The sequence below is a fragment of the Tinamus guttatus genome, unplaced genomic scaffold, assembly GCF_059628265.1.
Source record: "Tinamus guttatus ecotype Peru unplaced genomic scaffold, ASM5962826v1 Tinamus_guttatus_pri_ptg000240l, whole genome shotgun sequence".
NCBI classification, from domain to species: Eukaryota; Metazoa; Chordata; class Aves; order Tinamiformes; family Tinamidae; genus Tinamus; species Tinamus guttatus.
The window spans coordinates 10,354,511-10,380,714 of NW_028288774.1; the positions used below are offsets into that span (position 1 = coordinate 10,354,511).

General features: G+C 53.4%; 3 protein-coding genes across 3 annotated transcripts; 2 read left to right on the top strand and 1 right to left on the bottom strand.

The window, feature by feature from the left end:
* Window positions 1-5,476: 5,476 nt before the first annotated feature.
* On the bottom strand, window positions 5,477-10,456 carry LOC104570703 (cytosolic 5'-nucleotidase 1A). Its single transcript, XM_010217736.2, has 7 exons — window positions 10,361-10,456; window positions 9,724-9,801; window positions 8,982-9,149; window positions 8,360-8,489; window positions 7,604-7,726; window positions 6,387-6,565; window positions 5,477-5,803 (listed from the first exon to the last, which is right to left on the bottom strand). The coding sequence occupies exons 2-7, from the start codon at window positions 9,766-9,768 to the stop codon at window positions 5,504-5,506; spliced, it is 945 nt and encodes a 314-aa protein (XP_010216038.2). The 5' UTR covers window positions 9,769-9,801; window positions 10,361-10,456; the 3' UTR covers window positions 5,477-5,503.
* A 2,025-nt stretch (window positions 10,457-12,481) lies between these two features.
* Window positions 12,482-15,730, top strand: SYT8 (synaptotagmin 8). Its single transcript, XM_010217743.2, has 8 exons — window positions 12,482-12,584; window positions 13,041-13,198; window positions 13,299-13,394; window positions 13,601-13,768; window positions 13,985-14,152; window positions 14,825-14,942; window positions 15,132-15,265; window positions 15,484-15,730. Exons 1-8 carry the CDS (start codon window positions 12,482-12,484, stop codon window positions 15,715-15,717), a joined length of 1,179 nt encoding a protein of 392 aa, XP_010216045.2. The 3' UTR covers window positions 15,718-15,730.
* A 3,539-nt stretch (window positions 15,731-19,269) lies between these two features.
* LOC148594520 (uncharacterized) lies at window positions 19,270-22,829 on the top strand. Its single transcript, XM_088525947.1, has 4 exons — window positions 19,270-19,357; window positions 20,777-20,866; window positions 21,485-21,669; window positions 21,889-22,829. Exons 1-4 carry the CDS (start codon window positions 19,270-19,272, stop codon window positions 22,744-22,746), a joined length of 1,221 nt encoding a protein of 406 aa, XP_088382073.1. The 3' UTR covers window positions 22,747-22,829.
* The last annotated feature ends 3,375 nt before the right edge of the window (window positions 22,830-26,204 follow it).

The following is a 26,204-nucleotide window of genomic DNA, read 5'->3' on the forward strand; positions in this document are numbered from 1 at the left end:
TCCAGCCCATGCACCGGCCCCCGCACGGGTGGTTCTTCCAGTCCGGCCTTCCGGCCAGCCTTGAACCTCTTGGGAGGCTCAAGAGGGCCCGTGGCCATGTCTGGCTGCAGGATCACAGGGGCAGCCAGAGCCTCTGTGAGCAGGCTGAGATGCAGAAAGACAACAGCACAGACCAGATCTGTGGATCACTTTTCCATTTGCAAGGGATTTAAGGACAAGTTCTGCCGTTAGGAAAGCAGCGAGTCTGTGCTTGGGCTTCCGGCGAGCAGCGTGGTGGGCTTCCATGCAAGAGCTGTCCCTACATATTGCACCAATGCTGCAGGGTTGCTCCTTGCTCCCTCTGTACTTGCACTTGGGTGCTGGGCATGTCCTGGCTGCGGACTGTGGGTGATGTTGCTGGGAAGCTATGGCATGAGGGAAAATTTACCCTTTCCTGTTTTAAGAAACTGGTTTATTGGAAAAAAATGAGACTTCTGCTGGAAAATGTTAGGGTGCCAATCCTCACCGTGGTGCTCACACTCGGGAAGGGTGGCTGCCAGCCCTCCCATCCGGCTGCCCGTGCCAGCCTTGGGGCTCCCTGTACCTATATGTAGACTAATTGCTGACCCCCCCTACCAAGACCAGCACTTTTGGAAACAGAGCCAGGCGCTTCTCAAGAGCTGTTTTGCAGTGTCCCTGGGCGTTTCGGCGGCTGGGCAGCCTGGGCCGCGCGAGGGGCCACAGCGGCTCTCCTCACGGCACAGCCGCGCCATGGGTGGGTGCTGACACAGGCCCCGGCACTCAGGGAGCCCAGTGAGGTTTCGCAAAGCCACGCTCACCTGCCACTCTACGTTCCCAGGCTCGGGTGTTGCGGGCGCCCCGGCCAAGGCACTGGAGCTTTTCAGCCCATGGCAGGGCTTGGAGGGAAAAGAGTTCGCAGGCCAGGCCGGGACGAGCTGAGCCACCGGCAAGGAAGGCGACGAGCAAGACGCAGCAGGCTTGGGCGCTGCCGGCACGCGTGGGAGGCCTGCAAGCAAACACGGAGTGCAGAGCATCCGCACGCCGAGCTGCGAGCTGCTGGAAAACACGGTGACGCCAGGGCTGCTGCGACGCTGCTGCCAAGCCTGGGGATGCGGCCCATGAACAGAGCCGGATTCACTGGCTCCGGCTCTGGCAGTAACTTTTTCCTGAGCAGTGCCAGGACCTCACCTGCTCCCAGAGCTGCTGCCTGCACCAATGTAAAATTCACTCTAAACCCCACACATCTGAGCAGCACCTGCATGTCCCCAGCAGCCCAGGGAGCCCCACGGTCTGTGAGTGGGCTGGAAGTCTCCAAGGGTGTGCAAAGGCACGGCTGGGCTGTATCCAATCCCTATCCAGCCCTCTCGAGTGCTCCTCTCCGGCCAATGCTCTCTGGCCAGGGTGAGAGCCCTGGCTGGCATCCTGCACAAATATTGCTGCTGCCAGCCAGGGCTGCTGTCACCCTGGGCAGGTACTTAAGTATAGTTGCCAAAGCCCAAGGCTGCAGGGTGGCTATTGCTTGGGTGGCCTTCACCCTGCCCAACCCCATCACGCTGCGGGGCAAGAGCAACTGCCCAGCCGTGGCCCAAATCCCAAATCCGCCACCCCGCGTCATCCGGATCCCCTCCGCCCCCACGCTGCTGGGTGCTGCCTCAGGCAGGCAGCTCAGGGTGTTGGTCACACCGGAGGTGTTTCGCAGCAGCCACCCCGAAATTTCAGGGGCCGCGTGACGGCTGCTTGACGGGAACGGGACAGATGTGGCACCCATTGCATCCGCTGATCTCCTCCCACGCCAGGATGTGATGGGCACCCAGCACTAGGATCAGGGCCGGTGCCTGCACTGCCCCTGTCCCAGGACATCTCACGGCCCTGCTGGGTGCACACCGCAGGAGAGGACAGCTTGTAGCTCTGCAGGCTGGCAGTCCCACACAGTCATGTCACCCGTTTCTTGCTGCATGGGGCACTTTGCTTCCTGGCAAACCATAGGGATGCGAAAAAAGTGATTTTGGAGGCAGGAGTTTGCTGGGATGGAGGAGGGGAGCAGACACTGCTGCCTGGGCCGTATCTGCAACCAGGGCTCTACCTGAAGTGCTGGGCTTTGACCCACTCTCTGCTTTCTGCCTGGCTGTGTGCGAAATGGCACTGGTGAGTGCTGGGTGCCGCAGGGCTAGGGAGCGATCCCGCTTGTCCCCGTGCTGGCATGGTGCTGAGTCACGCTCGCGGCGAGCATGCGGCAAGCACAGCGGCACTTGCAGAACCGAAACCCGTGGCCCTTTACTCGATTTGGTGCCGCCGTCGTGCCGGCGTCAGCGCTCGAGGCACCCCGCTGGATTTCAGTCACCCTCTGGGAAAATACTGCAGCGTGAGTGCACTGCAGAAGCAAACAGCACCCCAGGGACAGCCTGAGAGGCCAAAAATGCAGTTGTGGGCCAAATTCTCTCTTTCCTGTGCTTCCAGGTGCAACAAGCTGGAGACGTGGATGTGCAATGTGGACTCCAGTGAGCAATTCACTTTGTGTAAGCCCACGTATTAATCTGTGCATAAATCTGTCGTTATATCCCTTTTCCTAAGCACAGGCCTCACTGTGTGCCAGAGCCAGGATTTTCCCGTGTGGATGCCTGGAATTAAGGTCTCAAAACTGCATTGAAGCTCCTTGGCAAGAGCAAACTTGTTTTCTATGTTTTGTTTTTTTTTCTTGGTGACCTCTGAATTCCTCTGTGTCTGAGATCTTTTGCATAGAAGCAACATTATATATTAAAGGAGACTGGATCATGTGCAAGGCCCCGGGGAGCACCAAGGAGAAGCGGGGTGAGGTGGCCTGCCTTGAAGAGCTGCCGCCCCGCGGGGACGGAGCCGTAGGAAACCGGAGAGGCTCCCAGAGGAGCAGTTGGGCAAGATGGGAACCTCATTAAAATAAAAGGTGGAAGACGTTATTACCATCATTCGGCCTTTCTGGGTGTTCACGCTGGCGGGGTTTCAGCCTGCCGGCGGTGAGTCACGGGCTGAGGCGTGCTCGAGCCCCCGCGCAGGTGAGCCTCGCGCCGCGTCGCTCCTCCGCCTTGGCCCCGAGCAGCTGCGAGCCCCAGCCCGCAGCTCCCCTGGGACAGGGAGATGGGGGGCAGCCCAAGGGGGTCAGAGCACCTGCGGGAACAGGTCCCCGGCAGACAGAGAGCAAAAACGGGGACAACCTTTGGATCCCCAGAGAGTAGCCAAAGTGTGGGAGAAGGAGCAACCCTTGCAGGAGAAGTGGGCCAAAAGTCCTTTGCTGCGACAAGCCTGGAACAGAAGTGTTTGGCGCTGCAGCCCTCGCATGAAGCAAGCCCTGAAAGCCTGATGCTTCCTTCCCTTTTTCCATTTTGGGCATGTTTCAGGCACATTTTGCCTTGTCATCCTTCCGCCTGTGCTGACAGTGCTGGTTGACAGGCGCGTGGTTCCTCCACAGCCCGCATGCTGCAATTGCTCACGTGCACCAGCTTCACCCTGCACAAAATAAGCTTTTCTGGTGCAGGGTGAAGACCCCCTGCCCCATGTGTCCATCTGTGCTGGCCGTGACTCAGCTAATTCCCTCTTGCTAGAGTCGTTGCCTGGGTCAGCATTAATTTATTGCTCGTGCTGGCTGCAAGAACAGCGACCACTTCCCTCGCTGCCACAGATGTGCTGGGCCTGGAGCGGGGGGATGCAGGACACAGCGCGTGGGGCAGCTGACTCCTGTGAAACCAGGACACGTGCCTGTACCTGCTTAGCAGGCACCTTTGGAGGATGCTCTAATTAATGTTTGCTCAGTGATCGGAGATGACAAGCACTCGGCGCTATTAGCGAGCGATTAGTGTTTGATGCTGCTGATGGTGCTGTTGCTCGGAAGGAAGCCAACACGGAGAGGTAGCAGCACAGGCTGGGGAGGAAATTCTATTAAATTAAGGATATGGCATCTTCTGCGGTTCAGTGCTTGCCTTCGATGCCCCTTGTGCTGCAGAGAACTAACCCGAAGCCTCCGAAAGGTTTCCTGTGATTTCAGCAGCACTAAGCCAAGCCTAACGTCCTTGGTGTGACGTCTGTCCATACAGGGCGTGGGTACTTAAACCTAAGTGATTACACCAAGTTACTTCTTCCCGTTGCTGTTTATCACTGAGCACAACTGTGAAGACAGGAAATCTCAGCAGCAGCAAATCATACATGTCTCCGTCTTTATTAGAGGAAAAATCATTGGTGAGAGTGACACCTGTAAATCTATTTAAGAAATTGCTTTCTGATCCACTGACATATAAAAGCATAGTCATCTTCATTCCCTTTATCCATCATCCCCAACTCCTTTGGCACCTGGCATTTTGCTGGGTTCATGCTCCCGTGCTAGCTGCAAGCAAATAGGCAGGTGGTCCACATGGCACATGTTCATCGTGCTTCTCCCTTAGCCACGCACCTGCTTTTCCCTGCCCAGAGAGGCAGTTAGTACATATTTTATTACCAGTTCTGGTCAATCCCCCCAGCATCCTTGTTCCCACTCAGTCTTCCCATTTTTTATCCTTGTCTAACTGTTTTTGAGATCTGCTGGGTTCTTCTGAGTCCCAAACTAGGGCCAATATTGAAATAAGGATAAAACATGGTAGACGAATCGCTGTGGTGCAAATGAGGTAAAACAGAATGGCTGTGGCAGAGAGGATGGGGCAGCTTGCAAACCACAGACCTGTTTGAGAGCAGGATGATTAAGTTAAAAATAAAGAGTCCCAAGAGAGATAATTTTCCACCTGTGAGGGTGGTCTCAGAGATTTTGTGCATTTGAGGAGGCTTTGGTGTGCCCTTCTGGAGCCTGGAGCAGTGCAAGCCCTGAGCCCCTTCCTGGGAAGCCCATGTGGGGCAGACTGGATTTACTGGGCCAGTCGGCAATACCAGTACTACGAGTCATTGCAGCCATGTGTTTTCATGCAGTTTTTCAGCTGCATGCTTTTCTCACGCTGCAATTTCAGTTTCATGAAATCTGCTGAGTTTCAAGCAAATATGATTAAAAAATAGAGCTCTATTATCCTGAGATGGATCATAAAATTCGCATCTCAGAACTTTGCAGAAAACAGCTGCAATGGAGAGGTAGCATCACGCTGGCTTTTTGTGTCATCAGAAGGTGGAGGCCAGCAGCCTATTTTAGACCATTTAGCAAGGCAGAGCCACACCAGAGGGGACCAAGGGACCCCAGAAGGTTTATCTTTGGTGGACACTTAGAGGCACACTGTTTTTTCTTGCTCACTGCCCTCAAGAAGGGGCCCATGTGTTGGTGACGCCTGTCACCCCTGCGGTGACGCTGGGTGGCAGCAGGAGCGCAGCACGCTGTCCCCTGGTGGCTACTGTGGAAAGGACTGGGATCTGCATGTGCTTCCTGGGACTCAGCACCTCCCAGGCCCAGCCTGAAAATGTGCAGGCCCTTCTCCTTCCACCGGAAGTTTTGCCTTGAAATGACCCAATCCCTCATGTTGCCGAGAGAAAGGACTGCTGGCCCTTGGTGCCCAGCCCGTCATCACTGCGAGGGCACCCAGGCAGAGGGAACACCCACTTCTTTAGCCCCCTGGATGTTATGAAGGCCATCGTCAAAGAAGATGTGGGGCTGGATCTGGGTGAGGATGGGGCCCTTGGGAGCCCCATCCATGAAGAAGGCCTCATCAATGGCCAATCCCCATTCCCGAAGCGTCTTGATGGCTCGGACGCCCATGTCCCGGCCGCTGCGGGCTGTCACCAAATAGGTGCGGATGGGGGATTTCTCTTGGCAGAACTTCTTTCGCATCTTCCCGAGGTGCATTGCAAAAGCCTTCAGAGGACCCTGGAATTACACAGAGAATTGGGAGCAAGTAGGAAGAAGTGGCTGCTCTGCATAAAAGCAGACGGATAGAACACAAGCTACCCTTTCCCACTGTGGGGTTTTCCAGGCTTTTACAGAGCACAGACCTGCAGGGAATGGATTTGGACAGTGTTGGGTTGGCACTGTGCATTCATACACTGTCCTTGGTTCAACCCTGAGGTGGTCAGAAGACAGTGCAGTACTGTGGTGCTGATGCTAATCCTGGAGTGACCAGGGAGGTGCATTCCAGCTAGCGGCACCATTGGGTCTGAAACCCACAGTGACTTGAATCGCAAGAGGTCCCAATGGTGCCCCAAGGGGCATTCTGGATGACCACGGCTGACCTGCCTCCAGCTATTTGAGACCCAGGGCTTGTTGTAGAAGACATGTCAGTGCAATGCTGGATCAGGCCTGCAGCAACAGCTGGGAACTGGCTAACGTGCAGGGAAACAGTAAGGATTTGTGCTTTTTCTTCTACAAGGGGCTCATGGCAATGTCCTGGCAGAAGAAAGAGACATTTGCAGCATAGTGCAAACTGCCCGTGCAGCCAGGGCAGCTGGCTCACCTCTCCCATGGGCACGGCCTCCATGGCCTTCTCGTACTGCACAGCTCCCTCCAGTCCCTTTTCCCGAAAGACCTGGTCCGTCTCATCCGAGAAGAGCACAGCGTCGCCATCAAACACCACGCGCAGTTGGGTGCTGGAGGTCTGCACCTCCTGCTGGAAGACGAGTGCTGCAGAAACCCCTGTGAGACACAGTGTAGGGGGACAAGAGGGGGGATTCAGGTAGGACACCTTGTCCAAGGAGCAGCTTGTGCATGAGCAGCTCCTCCTTGAACTTCTGCCATGGCCTTATCTGACACCACAGATGTTTCTGGGAAAGACATGGGTGAGGTTGGGTTAGTGAGGTCCAAGCTGGGATGGGTTCTGTGGGGATCAGCCTAGCCTTCCTGGGGCTATATTGCTTGGGGGTCAAAGAAGTGGCTGCTGGCCAAAGTCTGGAGAGACATCAAGGGCTGTGAGGAGGTTCCAGGTAGCTGCATATACGGTAGGCACAGGCCACCCTTCTCCTGGCATGCACTCGCTCTGCCAAGTCCAGGTTTAGTGCCCAGATTTACCACATCACACTGTGAGTAATAGGGACTGGCACCTCCACCAGATTGGCATAATTGGCTTAATTACGGCTCCCTTCCTCCAAGCTGCTCCCTATCTCATCTGCAGACTGAGATGTCCGGATGAGACACTTCTTAGAGCTATGGTATTCTCCAGGGAGATTTTAGGCATTTGTTTTGTAGCTAAGGAACACCTTTCCCTGGCCCCTCCCTCCCCTTTAAAAAAAAAAAGAAAAAAAAAAGAAAAGGCTGTAGTTGATTTGTTATTAACTTAAAAGGAGCTTGGTCAGCTGCTGTGCTCAATACCCAACCAAATCAGTCACATTAATGAGATTAATCCTGTTAGAGCTGTTGGGGAGACAATGCTCCCTCCAATTCAGGTCAAGCATGTCCTTAAAGTGGTCCTATTGTTAAGTACATAGTTAATTTTTGTTGTGCTAAGAAAGCAAACTTCTACAGTACCCTTATAAAATCCCAGGAAGCAGGTGATCCCTCTCACTCATCTAGGGAGCAGCAGCAGGACCCAAGGCAGAGCTTTATAGCTCAGTGCTTGACTGCTCTGGGAAAGCCCAGTCCATCTACAGGGCCAGGTCTGGGCCTATGGGACCTGGGCATGGCACAAGGACATCCAGTGAGGCCAAAGGGCCATGTGGGGCAGAGGGGAGAAGGCACCTCTGTGAAGAGCGTTGCAAACATCCGTCCTGTCAGCTGAGAGGAAGAGCTTCACATGGTGGGATTTCAGGTACTGCGTGGAGTCCTCATCGCTGACGAAGCAGAACTTGGAGATCTCCAAGCCTTCAGGCCAAGACAGCAAAATCTGTTAGGGGATAGTGTCCTCTGCCTCATGCCCCCCTCTTCCCCAGATGCAGAAGCACCAAAGCTGGGATACATTCCCTTCCCCATAAAGGAGGTGACAGCCCTGTACCTTGGCCATGATGAGTGCTGAGGGCCATGGTAGGGGCTGCCTGAAATGGCACCATCTAGTGACCTTCCCCAAGGCTGTGCAGGGAACCTGCTGTTCCTGCTGCATCGTCTTTCCCTGTTGCTCCTACAGGAGCCTTTCTGAGAGCCATGCTGGGATTTCACTATAGGCCTGGTTTCTACAGTGGCTGCCTGAGGAGGCAGAGGCTGCCCCAAATGCTGCCAGGTCCCACTGATATAAGTACTTGTACGGCAGATAAGGCAGAAGGGAGGGCCCTGTGGCCCCTACAGGGTGCTCTGAAACTCCCAGGAAACTGCTTGGAGCCAGCAGGAATCTGACTTATGCCAACATCACCCCTTTCTCATAAAACATCACTCTTCCCTGGGGGCTGGGTGACTCCTAGCACTGGGGTCTGCACTGCCATTGGTGCCTCCCTTTCTTGACCTATCTGTTCTATATCACCACAGAAGACGGGTGGCCTCATGGCAGCACCAGGCTCCCTGTACCGTAGTGCTTGGCGCTGTTGATGATGCGCACGCCGCTCTCGGGGCTGTTGTTGGAGAGCACGATGACATCGAAGAGGTCCCGCTCTGCTGGGTCACTCGCCAGGAGCTGCTCGTTGACGTGCTGCACTGCCTGTGAGAAGCCAACACGGGCGCCAAACGCTTGCAACAGTTGCTCAGACTAGATTGGTGCTGGTGATGACTTTGCTAGGGATCTGATTTGTGATGGAGCAGTTGGTGGATAGGGATGGGGGCCAGACACAGGTAGGACATTGCTTCACAGCTGCCATTATACAGCATTCAGCGTGCCACGAGGAGCCAGGCAGTGTGGGCATCCTGCTATAAGCAGACCCAGGGGGGTAGGGAGCAGGGTGCCATGGCTAGGGCCTCCAGCGGGCCTGCACATGTGTATCTGCACCCAGGATGGGAATAGTGAGGCTGAAAGTCAGGAGTAGCTCAATGTGATCGACATAGAGCTGGGAGCCAGAATGGAAATGGACTTTCAACCCATGCTCCAAGCAAGATGTTGATGGGGCAGCTCCCCTTGGTGGATGGGGAGGCTGGAAAGCTTGGAAAAGCCACCAAGCCAGGTTAGTGTGCGGTCTCAGCTGGGCTGGGGGCTCACCCGGATGAAGGCGAAGGCTGTGCCTGGGGTCAGGGGCTTGTTCTGGTTGGCCTGCTGGTGCCTCACATACTCGTCCTTGCCCTTGGCCAAGAAGAGCTCATGCTCCTCCTCCAGGTCGAAGATGGCCCTGGTTGTCACTGCGATGACCAGTGCCTCGCTGGGGTCTTTCTGTGGAGCCAGGAGGGAGGAGAGGTCAGGAGAGGAAGGTAGCTGGGGCAGGCTTTGGAGGCATCACTCCTGCCCCTTCATTTCTGGCTCTGCTGATGCCTGTGAGGGCGTGTGTGTACCAGGAGTGATATTCTGGCCACCAAGGTCAGGGTGGGTGGCTGTGACGGCCCAACCTGTCAGGTAAGCATGACGCATGCTGAGGACACAGTTCCTGCAGAGGGGATTGCTCCATCGTTTGGGCAGGTCTGGACTTGACATGGCCTGGGTCACCTCCTTGTGCTGAGCTGGGCACCACTGAGCTGCTCAGCATGCTGCTGTGCTCCCAGCTGTCCTAGAGCCTCAGCCCTGCAGCCTCCTCCTGCTTGCAGGCTGCAGACCTCCCTGGGACTGAAAGACCCTGCAGCCCTTAGATGGGCTGCTGCGGAGGCTGCCTTTGCATTAGAGGGCTCCAGTTGCTGGACAGGAGCAATTTGGGCCACCACAACGGCATGCTGTGGTTGTCATTGCTGAGGGGCACGTGCAGAAGGTGCTGGAGCTTGGGCAATGCTGAAGCTGCATCCAGGGATGGACTGACCTGTTTTACGCTGGTGTTAAGAACGGTGCTTTCGGTCTCTGCCATCTTCCCTGTTTGGCTTCAACCCGCAGCAAGTCTCTGATGAAACTGGTGCATTAAATGCATCCAAGCCAGAGAGGAAAAATAGGTGGGGAGAAAGGGAAACAGGGTTACACCTGTGACCCGCTGGTAGGACAGCCTGAAGAGTGACCTTGTGTCTGCTGGTAGCAGCTCTGCTGGGAGAGCAGCTGGCCGCGTGGCTCCAGACAAGCCTGAGAGCAGAAACCTCTTTCCCAACAGCGGGAACAGAAGGTAAGGAAGGGCAGGCAGCAGAGCTCCCCTTCCTGCTGATAGGGCTAACTTTTGCTCAGCTCTTTTAAGCACTGAGAACCCATTCTGATCTCTCCTTTTAGTTGAACTACCTATAGTTAACAGCAATACAGTTTGTGGACACCATGTATATCAACATATTGCATATATATCCCCCTCCCTGTGCACACACTGCTGGTATGTATACCACATATGATAGGTGCGGGTGTGTATATAGAACCATATCTATATACCCCGCTGTCAAGCACGTACCTTATCCTATTTCTTATTGCCTGATGAGAAACGATTAAAAATTCACTCAAGGTAACAAAGAGAAGAAGAAACTCACGGCGTGTGCTGTCCCTGCTCCTCAGCGCAGCCCGGCCAGCAGCAGCAGCCCAAGCCTGTGGACTTTGTGGGAGATGCTGCTGTTTATATTTGCGGCGGCAGCAGGAAGCAGGCGGGCCTCGCCAGCACGCTGGGATTTGTAGGCAGCCCTGTGGGCTGGCGCTGAGCCCGGCTGCAGCGGCTGGGCTGCTGCCGAGACTGCATTTCCCAGGCTGCGCCGCACGGCCGGCGCCACGCTGGCTGCTGAGCTTCGCCGCGAGGCCCTGCAGCGGGTTATTTATATTTTACCGCCACGCCTCTCCTCCTGCAGCCTTGAATGAGGAGCAGTCATGCTTTTGACCAAAAATGCAGGGTTTGTGCGCTCGGGAGGCCAAGTGGGCTCGTGACGCCATGTGCAGCTCAGTGAGCCATCGCAAAGCGACGAGCCAAGGGGTCCCCTAGTGCGGTGCTTTCACACTTGGCTTCTGAAAGCTAGCTCTGTGCCTGGCAAGCAAAAAGATGCTCAGACATTCAGGTTTTAGCACAAAACTGAACGCCCGGTCCCTGATGGATTTTTTTTCTGAAGTAACTGGGAATTGGGGGTGCCTCTGGCATGCCACTGGCACTTGTCGCCCCTTGGTCCTCTGCATCCCTTTCAAAGGGCAGAATGAAGACATGTTCTTTTGGTCCAAATTTATTGGATCTCTTGATTTCAGGTGGCCGGGGGGACTTCTCTTGTGGTCCACACCTCTCTTGTGGCACTGCAGGCCGTGCTGGGGTTGCAATGCCCAAGTGGCTGCTGGAAAATCCAGCTGGGCCCATGGGTTGGGGCCATCCTGCGCTGCCGTCATCGGCGGCTGCTCGCCAGGCACCTTCCTCCTGTGGTTTCATATCACACCACACTCCCGGCTTCCGGCACCACCGCATATTTCAGCCGTGACAAGGTGAGCTTGGGGTTAGCTTTGCTCCATCGCCAGGGAGGGGAGGAAGGAGCAGGCATAAGGTGCGTGCACTAGGGCTGCCTCTGCTGACGTTGCGGGGGCTTCGTCACGCAGCGTGTTGAGCCTGTGGATTCTCCTGAGACCCCCCAGGCAGCAGGCCTCTGTCTGCCCCAGGAAGGGGTTTGCAGAGTGCCCGATACAGCAGCACGAAGTCAACAAAACAGGGAAAAACCCTCCCTTGAGATAAAGCTGGTGCATGAAACGGCCCTGTAAAATATCGGCTTGCCGGTCCCCGAGGTGGGGCTGCTCCCGGCTGCCAGTTCCTGCTTCAGCGGCTCCTGTGTTGCGGTAAGTCCTGATGGCTCCAGTCGCCCCCCTGGCAGCTGGCATCCCTGCTTTGCTATCCCGGGGGGATTGAGAGCAGGAATGGAGTGAGTAGTGGGGGCACTGCAATCACCAAATCCCTCAAAATTTGGCTATTTGGAAATGCCCCTTTCCCTAGTGGACCAGGGTGTCCCGAATGACCCTGGGCAAGTTGCTTAATCTGCATCTTGCTTCCCCAACAGAGCTACAGGGATGATGCCAATCACTCTGTCCCTGCGTGGGCTCCCTGCTGCCCTTCCCTGGGGAAATGCAGGACGTGAAGTTGGGGGGACGCAGTGTGCCCGCTGCAGCAGGGCTTTGTTGGAGGCTCTTTGGGAATGTTTTACTGCAAACAAGAGGGAGGGACTGAATGAATCCTTTAGCTGCGCTGGGGGAGCCCTTAGGAGAGCAGTGCGTTGTGCGCGTGTTGCGGGATGCCGCAGGGTACTGCTGGCAGCGGCCCTCCCTGGGGACGCTGTGCGTGCAGGGAGCCCGCTCCCAGCGCTGGAGGCAGCGCGGTGGCCGCACTCACTGCTGGCGCGCCAAGGCCCTGGTGGGCAGAGCCAAGGTAAATACGCACATACCTTGGCACCTCCGTCACGCGAGCTACGGGGAGGAGCGCCGCCGTCCGTGCCTCGCGGGGCAGGGCCCATCCTGCAGCGCTCTCCCAGCTTTTACACCCTGCTTCGGAAGCGGCCGAGCCCTAAATGCTTCTGCGTCTTATCGCTGCTTTGAATCGTGTTTGCTTTTCCAGAGGCGGCAGGAGTGCACGCAGCCCTGCAAGGGCGGGCACTTGAGCACGACGTGTGTTTGCCTTCCCAGGTAGCTGGAACTGAGTCATGGCCAAGGAGATGAGCAGCGGCAGCACCACTGCCCCGCCACCTTCCCACAGCACCACACCACGGCCAGGCCTTGCTGGCACCTTGCTGGGTGCCATCCCGTGTGAGTACACGCACTCCAGGGCAGCGCAGAGTCTTCCCAGGGCACCTGAGGTCTCCCAGGTTGTTGGAAAGGTGCAAGGTCTGCAGCGGCTGCTGGGCTTGACATGGTGTGAGGGGAAGCAGAAGGCAGCTTGCAGCGAAGATGCAACTGTGGCTTCAGATGTGGAGGTGTCTTACATGGCAGGCAGTGGAGAGCCTGGGGCAGGTTTACTAAAGGAGGTAGATGGGGGCAGGAGGAGCTAGGGAAGCAATACAGTGCGACCAGCATTTTAGATGGACTTAATGGTGACAAGAGCACCTCAACTTCCATCAGAGCAAGGATCAACTTCCAGCCCTCAGGTAGAGAGGAAATATTGGAAGTCCAATTCCTTAATGCTGAAAAAGGTGGCTTTAAGTGTATTCTCCCTTTTTTTTGTTTGTTTTAAACTCTTCTGTTCACCTCTGAACACTGCACCAGTACCCAAATGGGCACTCATCGCTGTGGCTGTCGCAGTGGCTGTTCTCCTCCTCCTCTTCCTTATCTGTGTCATCAAGTGCTGCTGCAACAAGAAGAAGCCCAAGAAGAAGGAGAAAGTCAACCTGCTTTCTGTCAGCAGCTCCACCACGGCCAGCCTCGTACGTAGTGCTTTCCCCCTCTGCCTCTCTGGGAACCAAGGGGCTCCATGGTGGGTGGCCAGTTAGACCCTCATTACCAAGTGCTTCTTCCTCATTGCAGGTGCAACCTGAAATGGAAGACCTGGAACAGAGCCCCGAGGACAAGAAACGTGGGAAGCTGCAGTACTCCCTGGAGTACAACCTTCGTGCACAGGAAGTAGGTTTTCCTATGCTGGGAGAAGCCACTGGGGCCTTTCTCCTGCTAGTCCCTCTTTCTCTTAAATGGTCCCTTTTCACTGTCTACACAAGAATACCTCTATATCCAGACCATACCCTGCCAGTTTTCACTGAGCCCACAGCGCTGCCCCGTTCACATGGTCTGTCCTTCTCTGCTCAGTCACCTGGTGTGCTCTTCCTTCTCAGATGAAAGTTGGTGTGAAGCAGGCAGCCGACCTGAAGGCCATGGACAGTGGGGGGACATCCGATCCGTATGTTATTGTGTACCTAACTTCTGACATGAGGAAGAAGTACGAGACCAAGGTTTTTCGCAAGACCCTGCACCCTGTCTTCAACGAGAGCTTCACTTTCCAGGTAAAGAACAAGAACTGCTGACTCTTCCTTGGTCCCATCAGAACTGCTGCATGGACCCTGCCCCCAAGACAAAAAGCTATCTGGCAGAGCGGTACCTTGGCCACAGGCACAGGGAAACAGCAGAGTGAAGAACCTGCTGCCACATGTGCTGCCCCTGCCTGTGAGGCAGTTCTGTGGCAGAAGAGTGAGGCAGTGCTTTGGGATCTGCCCCCACAGGTACCCCAGGCAGAGGTGCCCGAATCCACGCTGGTGATGCAGGTCTACGACTTCAACCGCTTTGCCAAGCACGACATCATTGGGGAGGTCCGCCTGCCCCTGGCCAGTGTCAACCTGCAGTGTGCCATCGAGCAGTGGAGCGACCTCGCGGCTGCCAGCAAAGTGGAGGTTGGTCCCGGGAGGCTGCATGGGATGCTGACCCGGAAGAGCCGTGTCCTGGAGATCTCTTTCCTTGGAGGCTTCATCCCCTTTTCTCTCCCCAAGCTCTGGTTCCTGCAGTGTTGCTCCCATTTTATCAGCAGCTCCAGCAAGGGGTCTTGCTTCTCAGGCCGCAGTGCTATGGCTTGCTGCGGGAGCAGCTGCTTCCTGCATGCGCCCTTCTCTGAGCAGCAAGGAAGGGCAATGTGAAGAGCCAGGAGTGGGAGAAGTGCTGGCTCTCCCCTCCTGGCACCTTGGAAGAGGGTGAGTGCTGGCTCCAGTTGTGAAGTGCCACAGCAGTGCTGAGGCTCCCAACTTGGGTGGTGAGGGGATCCTGTGTCCCTCCTGCAGTGCCCAGGCAGGGAGTCAGCCCAGAGGAGCAGACTTTGGTGGAGGAGAAACTGACTGGGTCTGCTCATATCACCAAGAAGCAGAAGAGGCATCTTTATCATAGACTACACATCCTCCTCACTGCCTCTCTGAGGAGAAAAAGCAGCCCTTTGGATGCAAAAGTGACAAGGGAGCACCAGAGAACCTCAAAAACAGCCCTGAGATGCTGCTTTGGCTTCAGCTAGGCTGGCGTTGCAGGCTCTTCCACCCCAGCTCTCCATCTCTTGCTCACTGCTCACATCTCTCCAACAGCAAGAGCAGCTCGGCGAGGTCTGCTTCTCGCTCCGCTACGTCCCCAGCACTGGCCAGCTGACTGTGGTGGTCCTCGAAGCCAAGAAGCTTAAGAGGATGGACTCCCATGGGCTGTCAGGTCAGGAGGGTCCCTCGTATTCAGATCTCTCTCTACCCCTGCCTGGGGCTGGTGTAGCTTCCCTTGATGATAGCAGGGAGGAGAGGCATGTGGGAAGAGAGCCACACCAGGCTTGCCAGCTCTGCTTGGGACACCCAAGTGGTCAAACAACAGTTGTCACTTGTCCCAGTCATGTCTCTCTTCCTGCAGATCCTTTTGTCAAAGTGCATCTTATCCTGAACAGGAAGAAGTGGAAGAAGAGGAAGACGAGTGTGAAGAAAAATACTTTAAACCCTTATTTCAATGAGGTGTTTGTTTTTGAGGTGCCTTTCAATCAGATTCAGGTGGGTTTCCCCTGTCTGGAGGACATCCCAGACCAGTGGTCCCCTCTCTGCCCCATAACATGTGGTGATGACAAGTCTGGCTGCAAGGACAGTTGCACCTGTGGGTGCCTGACCCTCTGCAGCTGCTGTCACGTGCTCCCTCTCCCTGGGCAGTCTTGACCTGTGATGCTGTGCCATGGGCTACGTGGCCTCCTGCTCACCATCTCCCTCTCTTCCAGAACGTGGACTTGGTCATCTCCGTTTGGGATCATGACAAGATGACCAAGAATGAGCAGATCGGCAAACTCTTCCTGGGTTGCCGGGCCACAGGCAACCAGCTCCGGCACTGGTCTGACATGCTGTCCAACCCTCGGCGACCCATCGCCCAGTGGCACAGCCTGCAAGCTGTGGACGTGGTCGACAAAGCCCTGGGACTGAAGACCCACCTCAAGCTGCCGCTGCACATGCGATAGCGGGGCTGCTGTGCCCCCCCCCCCCAGCTTGCCCTCGCAGCACACAGGAGCAACCATGGGCCAGGCTGGGCACACCTGCCCGAGAGGCGAGCTGCTGGCTACTGCCCAGTGTAGCCCCACAAACCAGCCGAGCAGAGCCCCATGGAGCAGAGGACACTTCGGGGGGATGGCACTGGCATGGGCACCAGCTTATCACATCTGCTGGCGGGTGGAGGGGAGAAATGCCCAGAGTTTTGAGCTCACATGGCAGTACTGAGTCTGTCAATGTTTCTGAACTAGAGGACTAATGTGCTAGGTATTTATTTTGGCTGTGAATAAACAGGCAAGGGGTGAGCTCTTGACTGCCTCCTAACTGTATTTTGGGGAGGTGGAAGGTGAAAAGACTTCCAGACAAGACAAAAATGGTGAGAAGCAGTAAGTCAGGGAGGGATCCGAAGAGGTGCAGGCCTCAAGCGTGGAGAGAGGGTGGGCTGGTGAGGAAGGTGTTAGAGATGCAGGTTCCACTCTTTGCTCTCTGATAAGAACGCTCTGCACCCTGGCAAGAGGTAGATGAAACGAAAGCAGGGAGCAAACCCAGCCCCCGGACTCCTGCTGCTTTGCTGTTAGCCTGTTCCTGGCTTGGTTCTGGTCAGTGTTGCCTTGCATGTCATGAGAGGAGGGCTGCTCCTGCTGCCCTGCTGCTGCTCCCGCTCTCAAGGAGGGCAACTACAGCACATCCCTCATCCTCTCGTTTTCCTACTGTGCATGAGCCAGAAACATTAGTGAAGACCCACAGCTATAGGAAAGCAATTTATCTTCAGTCATCTAGGGTTCCTCTCAATGCCTCTCGGGCAGTTGAGCAAATTCTGTGAAGCTGAGGAAGGCTGTGAAAACTCTCAATAGATATTAATAACCTGAGCTTAACTCACAGAAGCTGCTCTGTTTCTTAACAAATATTCCCTAGGCTTAATAGCGGCTGTGATGAAGGAAGAGATGACACGATTGTTTTGAAATAGCTGTACCAAGTGAAGTGTGGCTTCTGTTGGGAAAACAGCATGTGACGGCTCCAGTTAATAAACTGGAGGAGGAAATCAGTCACCTGAGAAATACTTCTAAAAGGGCATGGAGGGAATTAATGCCTTGGCCTTAAACAGAGACAGAATGGACTCAGAATGGAATGTCTCTAAATGCCGTATGGTGTGCATGTACATCTCCGGGTTGGTTTTAGATTTGCTTTTTTTGGGTTGTTCCCCTTGTGCCCCCATCAGTGCTTGCTGGTAGCCTTGGCAAGGTCAGCCGTCCTCCCACACATCTCCATCTGGGCTGACGTACTTGTACCTGGAGAGCTGAGCATGCAGCTGCATGCCCAGAGCAGACAGACTTCCCCATGGGACATGCAATAAAAAAATAAACCTCTGCTAGTAAATGAGAGGGAAATGAGTTTCTCCTCAGCTTGTAAGTGGGCTTGTTAGCCTGGGCCACATCCTGGCATGGAAGATTGTGCTTAGCCATAGGATGCAGCAAAGGCACCTAGATCCTGCAGCTTGGAGGAAACCTGCGTAAAACTCTGGTGACTCCCTGCTTGTGTGTGTTAGAAGCCACCCCAAACTGTACAGGTCAGTTTACTGGGAAAGGAGCCCTTTAAACCCCAACAGCACTGAGAAGCACCAAGACACATTTGGCTGCAAAATTCTGAGTCCCAGGTTGGTGTTTGTCTTTGGGGCTGTTGAGGAGGCACAGGGTGTGGGTTGCCTCATGGACAGGGGGGTTAGGTGTTCATAAAAGGAAGCAAGAAGACAAGAAATGCTGAAAAGCAAGGGTTTTGCTGTGAGATTTATAGCTTTATGTGAATTATTTATAGCTAGATCCAAATGAGAATATTCCTCGGAGAGAGGAATCCCCTGGTGTCAATCTCCTTGGAAACCTGTCTCCTGGGAAAGCTTAACATGAATCTCGTGGGGAGCCAGGCAGCATGGCGATGCCCCAAGGGGAGCAGCCTGAGGGCACAAGTGCCGGGGACCATGTCCCAGTGGGGCACCCCTGTCCTCAGGGACCTTCACAGCCCACCTGGATGTGGCCCTCAGTGACCGGACCTGCCTCTGAAGCTGGCCATCCTCCAAGCAGGGCTGGAGCCAGGTGTCCCCTGCCAGTCCCTCTCGAGCAGCTCCTGCTGTAGCTGCTGCAGAGCTGCAGCAGGAGGAGGCGCAGCGTTGTGCCTACATGTGCTGATTCGTCTGCCAGTGGGACCAAAATGAGTAGGGGCTGTCACTGTGCGGCTTGGGCATGTGCTGGCTGCCATCCAGCTGGGTGGCTTTGCCTAGTCCCACAGGCTTTGAGCACTGGAGGCCATCTAAGCTTCTCCCCCAAGAGGTAAGTGTGGCATTTTTATTAATGTGTTTTAACCAGGATTATTATGTCTCGAGTGTTATGGTGAAGCGGATATTTCGCTGAGTGCATGTCTCTTGTTAAAAGCTGCCGCCCCTGGGGTTTTATGTAGACTGTAGCTTTTCCTTCCAAAGTGCATTTTTTTTTAATCATTTGTGGTTGAAAAGTTAGGGGAAGAAAAAACAAACAAACAAAAAAATCAACAAACAAACAAACCCTGGGAATCGTAATGCCTTCAGGCTCAAAACTCAGAGGCAAAGCAAGAGTTGCATTTTGCTTTTCTCTGCCTCTCTTGAAAACAAGACGCGGCAGTGGCGGGCCTGACGTGAGCACGAAGGGGGGCCCTGGGGAAGGGCCGCCAGTGCTGGGAGTTTGCAAGGAAACTTCCCCGCGTGGCGGGCGCAGGAGGGGACGCGAGCAGCGGTGGGCCGCAGCGACGCTCCTTGCCTGGCCCCACAGTGCCTCACGCTGCAGGGCCGCTCTTCCCAACAAGACTACATCTCCCAGGCTGCCCGGCACACCGCCTCGCTCCCCGCCACGGATCCTTTCTGCGGGGCAGCCGTGGGGCCGAGCCCGGCGGGCGCCGCGGGCCCCCGCATGCGGTAGAATGCGCCGGGTAAGCAGCAAACTTTGCCCAACGGTTGGGCAGGCGGCACAGCAAAGTTGGAGCGAGGTAAGGAGTTCTCTTCCCCTTTCCCCTTTTCTTCCTTTTGCTCCCGGCACAGTCGTTGCCCTTGTGGCCCCAGGAGCCTCCTTCACCGCCATGGGCAGAAAGGGAGGGGGAATGTTTTCTTCATTGAGAGAGTAGGAAGAAAAGTGCCTCTTTGCCAAGCTAAGCATGAAAAATAGGGCTGAGACCCAGAGAGCAGAAATCCTCCACCCCACAGCTGTCCTTTGGGTTTGAATTTTTTGTGGTGACACCCAAGCTGTGCATCTTCGCTTGCTTTCTCGGTGCCAGCCCTGAGCAGTGGGGGAATGTTTCACGGGTCCCTTTGGGGAATTTCGAGACATCCTAGGCACCAACATGAACACATCAGGTTGTTCCAACAGCAGTTGTGTGGCTGTGAAGCAGAGTGGGTGGTACTGTGACCTCCAGTGTCCCTGAGTGTGAAACCACCAGGGATTTATTTTGTCTCAGACACAAGATGTCCCAACCCTGCATTTCTTGATATTTCAGGCCTAAGCAGAATGGAGCAGTCACAGAAGCAGCACAAGGATTTCATTGCTTTCAAGCTGCTGGAAAAAAAATGCCACCGCAAGAAGGACAGTGTCACAGGTGAGTTGTGGTGGCATACAGCAGAACAGGCTTGAGGCTTGCAGGTGCCACCGGTGGGCTAGTGTGAGCAAACAGGCTGCTGGCCAGCGGGTGGAGTGGGAGGTGCAGATCGACTCTGTCCCCCATGGTGGAAACAATATCCCTTGTGCAGTCTTTCAGCTTTTTACCCTTGATTATAAAAGACTGCCTCAGAAATATCCTTTCAGGGCAACTGAAGTAAATCTCCTGGAAATGCTGAATTTAGCATCTGTGTCTGTGATGATTTGTAGCGTGTTAATAAAACAGGGATTTCTCAACCAGCCTCACTAACCTCAAAGCTGATGAAACCCCTGTAGGCAGTTTTATTGCAGTTCAATTTAAACAGAAAGAAGCTTGAAGTCAATGAGGAGTAAGAGTTAAACCAAGCTGAAATGAGGCCTTGACCTGCAAACACCCAAACACATTTCTTATTTTAAGTATGAGTAGCAGAGATGGGGAAGATAGTAGATCTCCACACAGCCTCAGCAACTCAGCAAGGGTTTCATCACCCTTCCTGTAACACGGACATTAGACATCTCCATGAGAACTAGTTACCCAGGGGCAACCATCCCTTCGTGGGGAAAAAAGCACATTTAAGGTACGAATCATCCATCTGCCTTGGGATGAGAAAAATCACACCCTTGAATTACTCCCTTCTGTCCATTGCTGGTGAGTAGACTGGAGGTGGCTGTCTCAAATGCTGACATCTGCATAGTCAACATCTGGGTTTCCTCAGATGAAATCCACCCTCAACATTTGCAGAATTGGCCATATACTGCATTAATTAAGCCACTGTGGGCTAATGTTTGTAGGAAAGGCCCTGCAAACCTAGACACCTAGGTACATCTAGATGGGAAATATTTTGCTGTAATCTTAAGTATCACTCAGACCAGTCTTGAGAAAGAAGTCTGAATTTTGGTGTGAAGGGCATCACTTAATACATTCCAGTTAAAACAATTAGCCTTTATGTTATGAGCAGCTGGTGGGGAACTTTATTCTGGATGTGACAAAGAACAGGTTAGAAACAAATTCCTGAAGGTTTATCTACTTTAAAGGGTTGTATTCATTTTCTCCCAGCCATGACTTTTGGGTATGTTCTAAACTGGTCTGACTCTGAACCTCACACTGGATGCAAGCTGCCCGATCTTTGTGCCTGAAAGGCTCTGGCAGGCTGAATTTAGGGCTTCCATTTTCCTGTAAGGATATGTTATACCATGACATGGGGTGGGGGCAAGCAATCAGAACCAGGACTGTCCTCTTGCTTAACAGCAGTAGCCCATGGCAGGTGGGTTTCTAAGAGTTACTCTTTGAGCTGTTCTTGAAAGATGCTTGGTGGGGTTTTGTGTGGATTTTTTCCATCTCTATTCTTTCCTAGTGTGAGCTCAACCCCTGTCTTCCCAGGCCTGATTGTGAAGCATCTCCAGAAGACTTTCCAGAGGCCCATCTCCTTGCAGCTGTCTTCTCCCATGGCCCTTTCTCAGTGCTGCTCAGGTAGGAAAGGTTGTTGAGGGTCTTCATAGCTGCCAAATTTTTTGAAATATGGCTTCTGGGATTATGTTTGCAAAAAGCTAGTGGGTTTGAAACAGATGATTTCTGAAGCATCAGTCCATAGGTTGCCATTGTTTTGCAGGGCAGTCACTGATCTCGGGGAGTCATACTGATGTAGAGCCTAAAAGACAATTGAAGAATGGAGATGTGTTAAACCTTGTTCATTTGAAAACACAGAGGACTCAGTCTGTTCTCTGGACATGATTTGACTCTTTTAGTGCACAGGATTTAAGGACAGGAAACACGCAAGGATTGTGATCAGGAGTCTGCTCTCTGGAGGGACAGACCCCGTGGGAATGCGGGAGGGCTCAACTCCTGCACACATCAGCTGCCTGAGGCCTGGATATGGACCAGTGTCTGGGCAGAGGAGTTAGCTGTTAGGTTTTCGGAGGGCCTGTGCGCTCCCTCTGAGGCTGTACCAAGCCATGAAGAAAGGACTGGGCTGTGGAGTGGAACAGCTCATTTAAATGCCTTGTTTCTTTCCAAGGCCAGTGTTTTTAATGAAAATACTTGTGTGTCACTGTTTATGTGGGTCCACATTGAGCTGTCCTGTTCCTACAGGCTCTTGTCCAAACTTAATGACAAGTAAAAATGAAGCACACGATGAGAAGCCTGGGGATGTGGCATCGGTAGCCCAGCAGCCTAGCAGGACACCCTGGTCACTGTGTTTGTCAGTGTCGTCAGGAGGGGAAGGCCAGTTTGACCACCAAGCACCTCAGAACAGGCAGAGTGGTCTGCAAGCCCAGGTGAGTGCTCACTGCATGTTTGTGCCTCTGTCCCAGGGAAACAGGCTGGATGGATGTTTGGGGTAGTGGTGGGCAAGGTCTTCAGGGTTTCTAGTACATTCTGGTGGGTTGGACCTCAAGTGCGGCTCTGGGCAAAATCTACTGCTAAGTCACGTCTCCTTGTTCTTGCAGTGGAGAGATGAATTTCTGCAGTCTCACGAGTCCTTTCCTGTTTTGCAGATGGATGAGACTCAGAGCAGAGGGGTAGCCCATAGCACATGGTCTCCAGTGCAGGCATCCCTCTCCTGTGCTCTCAGATCCAGTCCTACCTCGGGTCTTCCCCTGCCTTGTCCAGTGGACACCCCTTCCAAAGCCAAGCTTTCTAGCCGTTTCTCCCTGTTCTCGCCACCATTATGGAGCAGCAGCTCTGAATTGGATTCTAGTCCTCTGTCTAGTGTCAGCTCCAAGAAATCTCGCAAGGGTGCCTGGAAAAAGAACCTGCATCCTGAGGATTCCAGGGGTTTGAAGACAGGAGAGCCTTTGTGTTTCCACTTCACAGAACCCATCATTGCTAGGATAACAGACTGCATCTACCTGGGGAACCTCAATGCTGCCTACAGTGGGCGGGCACTGTGCAAGAACAGCATTGACAGCATCATCGATATGAGCAGTCTGCCCAGTGACCGCAGCCTGAGCATCATTCCCTGCACCTGCGGTCGAGGAGGATTCAGGCACAGCTGGTCACGCCTCAAGGTTGACATCCAGGCTCCCTTGGATGGGGAGCATCACAAACTGGGGCAGCCTTACTTCCAGGACATCAATGAGTGCATTGATGCCTCACTGGAGAAAGGGAAGCGTGTCCTTATCCACTGCAGAGATGGTTACTCTCTGGGTCCTACTTGTGTCATCCAGTACCTGATGGTCAAGCACAGCATGAGACTGCTGGCAGCGTATGAGTTTGTGAGGGCACGATACCCACTGAACATCCAGGAGTGCCACCAGGACATGCTGGTGGGTTTGGAGACATCCTTGCAGCCTGGAGACATCAACATGGCCGGCCTGAAGCACTCCCTGTCAAGGAGGATGGCATGGAGCTAAAGGGACAGGGTGACTATGTTGTCTGGCAGCAGCCCTGAAGAAAGCCAAAAAGAAAATGGCCTTAACTTACCACATAAGTGAATGAGGTGACTGTTTTATGTCAGGTATTTAGGACAGATACAAAGGCTATGGCCTTCCTTTGTAGCAGTTCCTAGTGTCTGGTGCCAGCAGTGTGGGGACCTCTTTTAGGGAAATACCAGAGGGAGAAGGAATGTGCATTGTTCTGATTTGATTGTGGAAAAGTAAAGGGACATCAAATATCAGTCTGCTCAGTGATCATGCCTGATTTTTTTACTATAAGCACATTTGCTGGTAAGCAGGAAGCATAGATCCTTACTGCCAATATAATCCTTAGAAATAAAAGCTACTTCCAAATGTGTTAGGAGCCAGGATGGGATCATGTAGGAGCAGAGCCAGTTCTGGCACTGGGGGAACATTCAGAACCGTAGCAAATGTGATCTAGGTACTGACAGATGGAAACATAATGTCCTCTGGTGCCATGCTGACTTAATTAGTCCAGCTACATGACTACATAGTGAATGAAGTGCTTTATAGGGTGCACTGCATGTCGACTTGATGCTTGTAGCATCAAAAGAGGAAGCAACAGGTAGTATAAGGGCAACGAAATGGCCATAAGGGATAGCTTGTACTCAGGGTGTTTCCTGGAAGAGCCTAGCCCAAAAGTGCAATACCCAAATCCCTTTAAAATATAGGACAGAACCTCCTTCCTCCTGACTAGGCCTGGCAGAGAAAATGGAGGATGGTCACAGTGGTGTGGAGGTGGTGGGTCACACTGTTGTGTGTCCTTCTAGTATGTGGGCAGGGGAAAAAGGAATGGGGACTGATCATCTGCTCCAGGGAGGATGGGGCCCCAGGCTTTTCTCTGTCGTGGCCGGTGACAGGACAATGGGTAACGGGTGTTAAGTTGAAACATAGGAAGTTACACCTCCATATGAGGAAGGACTTCTTTACTGAGAATGACAGAGCACTGGAACAGGCTGCCTGGAGAGGTTGTGGAGTCTCCTTCTCTGGAGATCTTCAAAACCTGCCTGGATGCCACCCTGTGCCACATGCTCTAGGTGTACCTGCTGATCGGGGGGGGTTGGACTAGATGATCTATAGAGATCCCTTCCAACCTCAACCATTCTGTGATTCTGAATGCGGCATCTGCTCCTGACCCCTGTGGTCTTATGCTAACTGGAGAAGCCCTCTGAAGGACTTGATGGGAGTTTCCTTATGCTTTTCTCAAGTTTCTCTGTGAGGAGTTTGTTCAGCCATCACTCAAAACACTTACTCTACTTCATTTAGAAACCACTTTCTAATGTCAACGGTCTCACCTATTGTGGGATGTGTGTGTGGTTGTATGTGTTTTTCTTCTCTGTTCTTCCTGGTGCTCACTGGATGTCTTCCTCCAGAAGGATCTGGAATGCTGCCTTATATTTAGAGAGCTATCCTAGAGTTTGACCTCTGGACAAGGCAATTCTAGGGAATGCCTTCTAAAGGCTTGAAGGCTTGACCTTGTACTCACCCTGTTATGACACTTCACCCTGTAGCCACTGGCCCTCCTGATGTCTCCTTATCCTAAAACCACATCTGCCAGTCAAAACCTTTTCTGGGAACTCCACACTTACCCATTTCAAACCGAACACTTGCAGGTAAAGTGATAACCAAAAGCTGGAACTCAAAGCAAATATATATGTATATATATATATTTTCTTCCTTGCAGGCATGCCTGCACTCTGGAAAGTTCAAAGAGCCTTCATTTCATGGGGCTAAATTAAACTCTTGGGTGCAGATAAGTTTTGGTAAGTTTTGTACTGGTAACTCACCAGTTTTGATTCTTCCTCCAAAAGCTGAACCACTATCTTGAGGACCAGTGAGCCAATAGTTGCTGGAGTATGTGTAGTTGTATACAGAGCTGAAAAAAATGTTGTAGAAACTTTGGAATAATAAAGAGTTTAAGTGAGACAAACATGATTTACAGAGTTGATACTGAGGAGAAAAGTGAAGCAGCTAAGCTGTTTCTTAATGGATGATTTCTGCTGTTGGCTGGTGGAGGGCGGTCACTGTCTCCCTTCAGACATTTTCCTGGGTAGCTTGCTTTGGTCTGTTTTTTATCTTTCCAGAGAACCTAACTCTTTAACTGGGACAAGCAGAACCTCCTCCTGCCAAACTATCTGCTTTTGCTGGAGACAAGATGGAAGATGGTTGCTAGGTGGGCCTCAACTTTAAATAGTCCACAGCAAGGCCTCCACTAACAAGTTGTCTTCAGAGGCAGTAGCAAGGGATGTATGGTAGAAGCTCCAGGAATTTTAATCTGGATGTTTTGTAGGCCTACCTGGAGCTGAAGACCATCACCACTAAAATGGGGACTGCCTCAGGGACAGGAATATAGAGGAAGTGGCGTGCGGCAAGGCCTGAGAACAGGGAGCTGCAGAGTGAGCTGCGGGCTGTGCAGAGGGCCTGAGAGGAGGATCCATGTGCCTCTCTGCTCCTTTCCCAGCAGAGGGTGCTCGGAAGTCACCATGTGCCCATGCCCTCATCACCTTGGCCACCTTTGTCACAGCCCTTGAGAAGGAGCTGGTGTGACTCGGCTGTGCTGTGCTTGCCTAGCAGGAACAGGGCTTCCTGTGCCCAGGAGCTGCTTCCATGCAGAGGCTGGCTCACATTGGGCTGATTCTCCTTGTAGTCCTTGTAGTGGCCTGAACTGATGCAATCTACAGGTGGAAGAAAGCGTATTTCTCCTCCTCCCTGGGGTGAGGGATCACAGGCTCGAGCTGCTTTCTCCCAACAGCTACTACCAGCCAGACACCTCTGCTGAACCACCCTCTCTCTGTGTATTTGAAGGGGAGAATCAGACCTCTACAGCCACTGAAACTTCTGATTTTGCAGGGTTAGGTCAATTTCACTATATAAAACATTTAGCCCTTGATCCAGAGAGACAAATCCTGACCAGACCCAGCCTGTGCTGTGGTTTTCTGCCTTCCCGCCTTGCCATGGGACAGGGGAGTGCAGCCCCCCACCTGCTGCAGAGGCAGTCATGGTTTGCAGCAGGGAAAGAATTTTGGAAAGATTTGCCAGGATCACCTCTGACCTAGCTCAAGAGATGTGGCTGAAGGAAGGGAGCACCTTAAGGCAGAAGGAGATATTGGGGCTCCTCTCTCTATGGGATCTACACACAAACTGGGATCCTTCTGCTCAGCATTCCCACCAGGCGAAGGGCCAAGCTGCTCAAAAGCAATGCGTAGAGCCCTGCCTTGTTCTTCCCTTCTCTGTGCATGAACTATATCTTCAATGGGGAATTTTACCAATGGCTGTACCTTGCAGTCCAGGTCTTGCAGGTAGCTTGCTGCATGTGGGAACCCTGGAGTCCCCATAGCCCCAAGGCCATATCAGCATCAGAGGATAGCCAGAGAGAAGAGGGGGAGGAAGACTCCCCCAGCTCCGAGGCGGCTTTG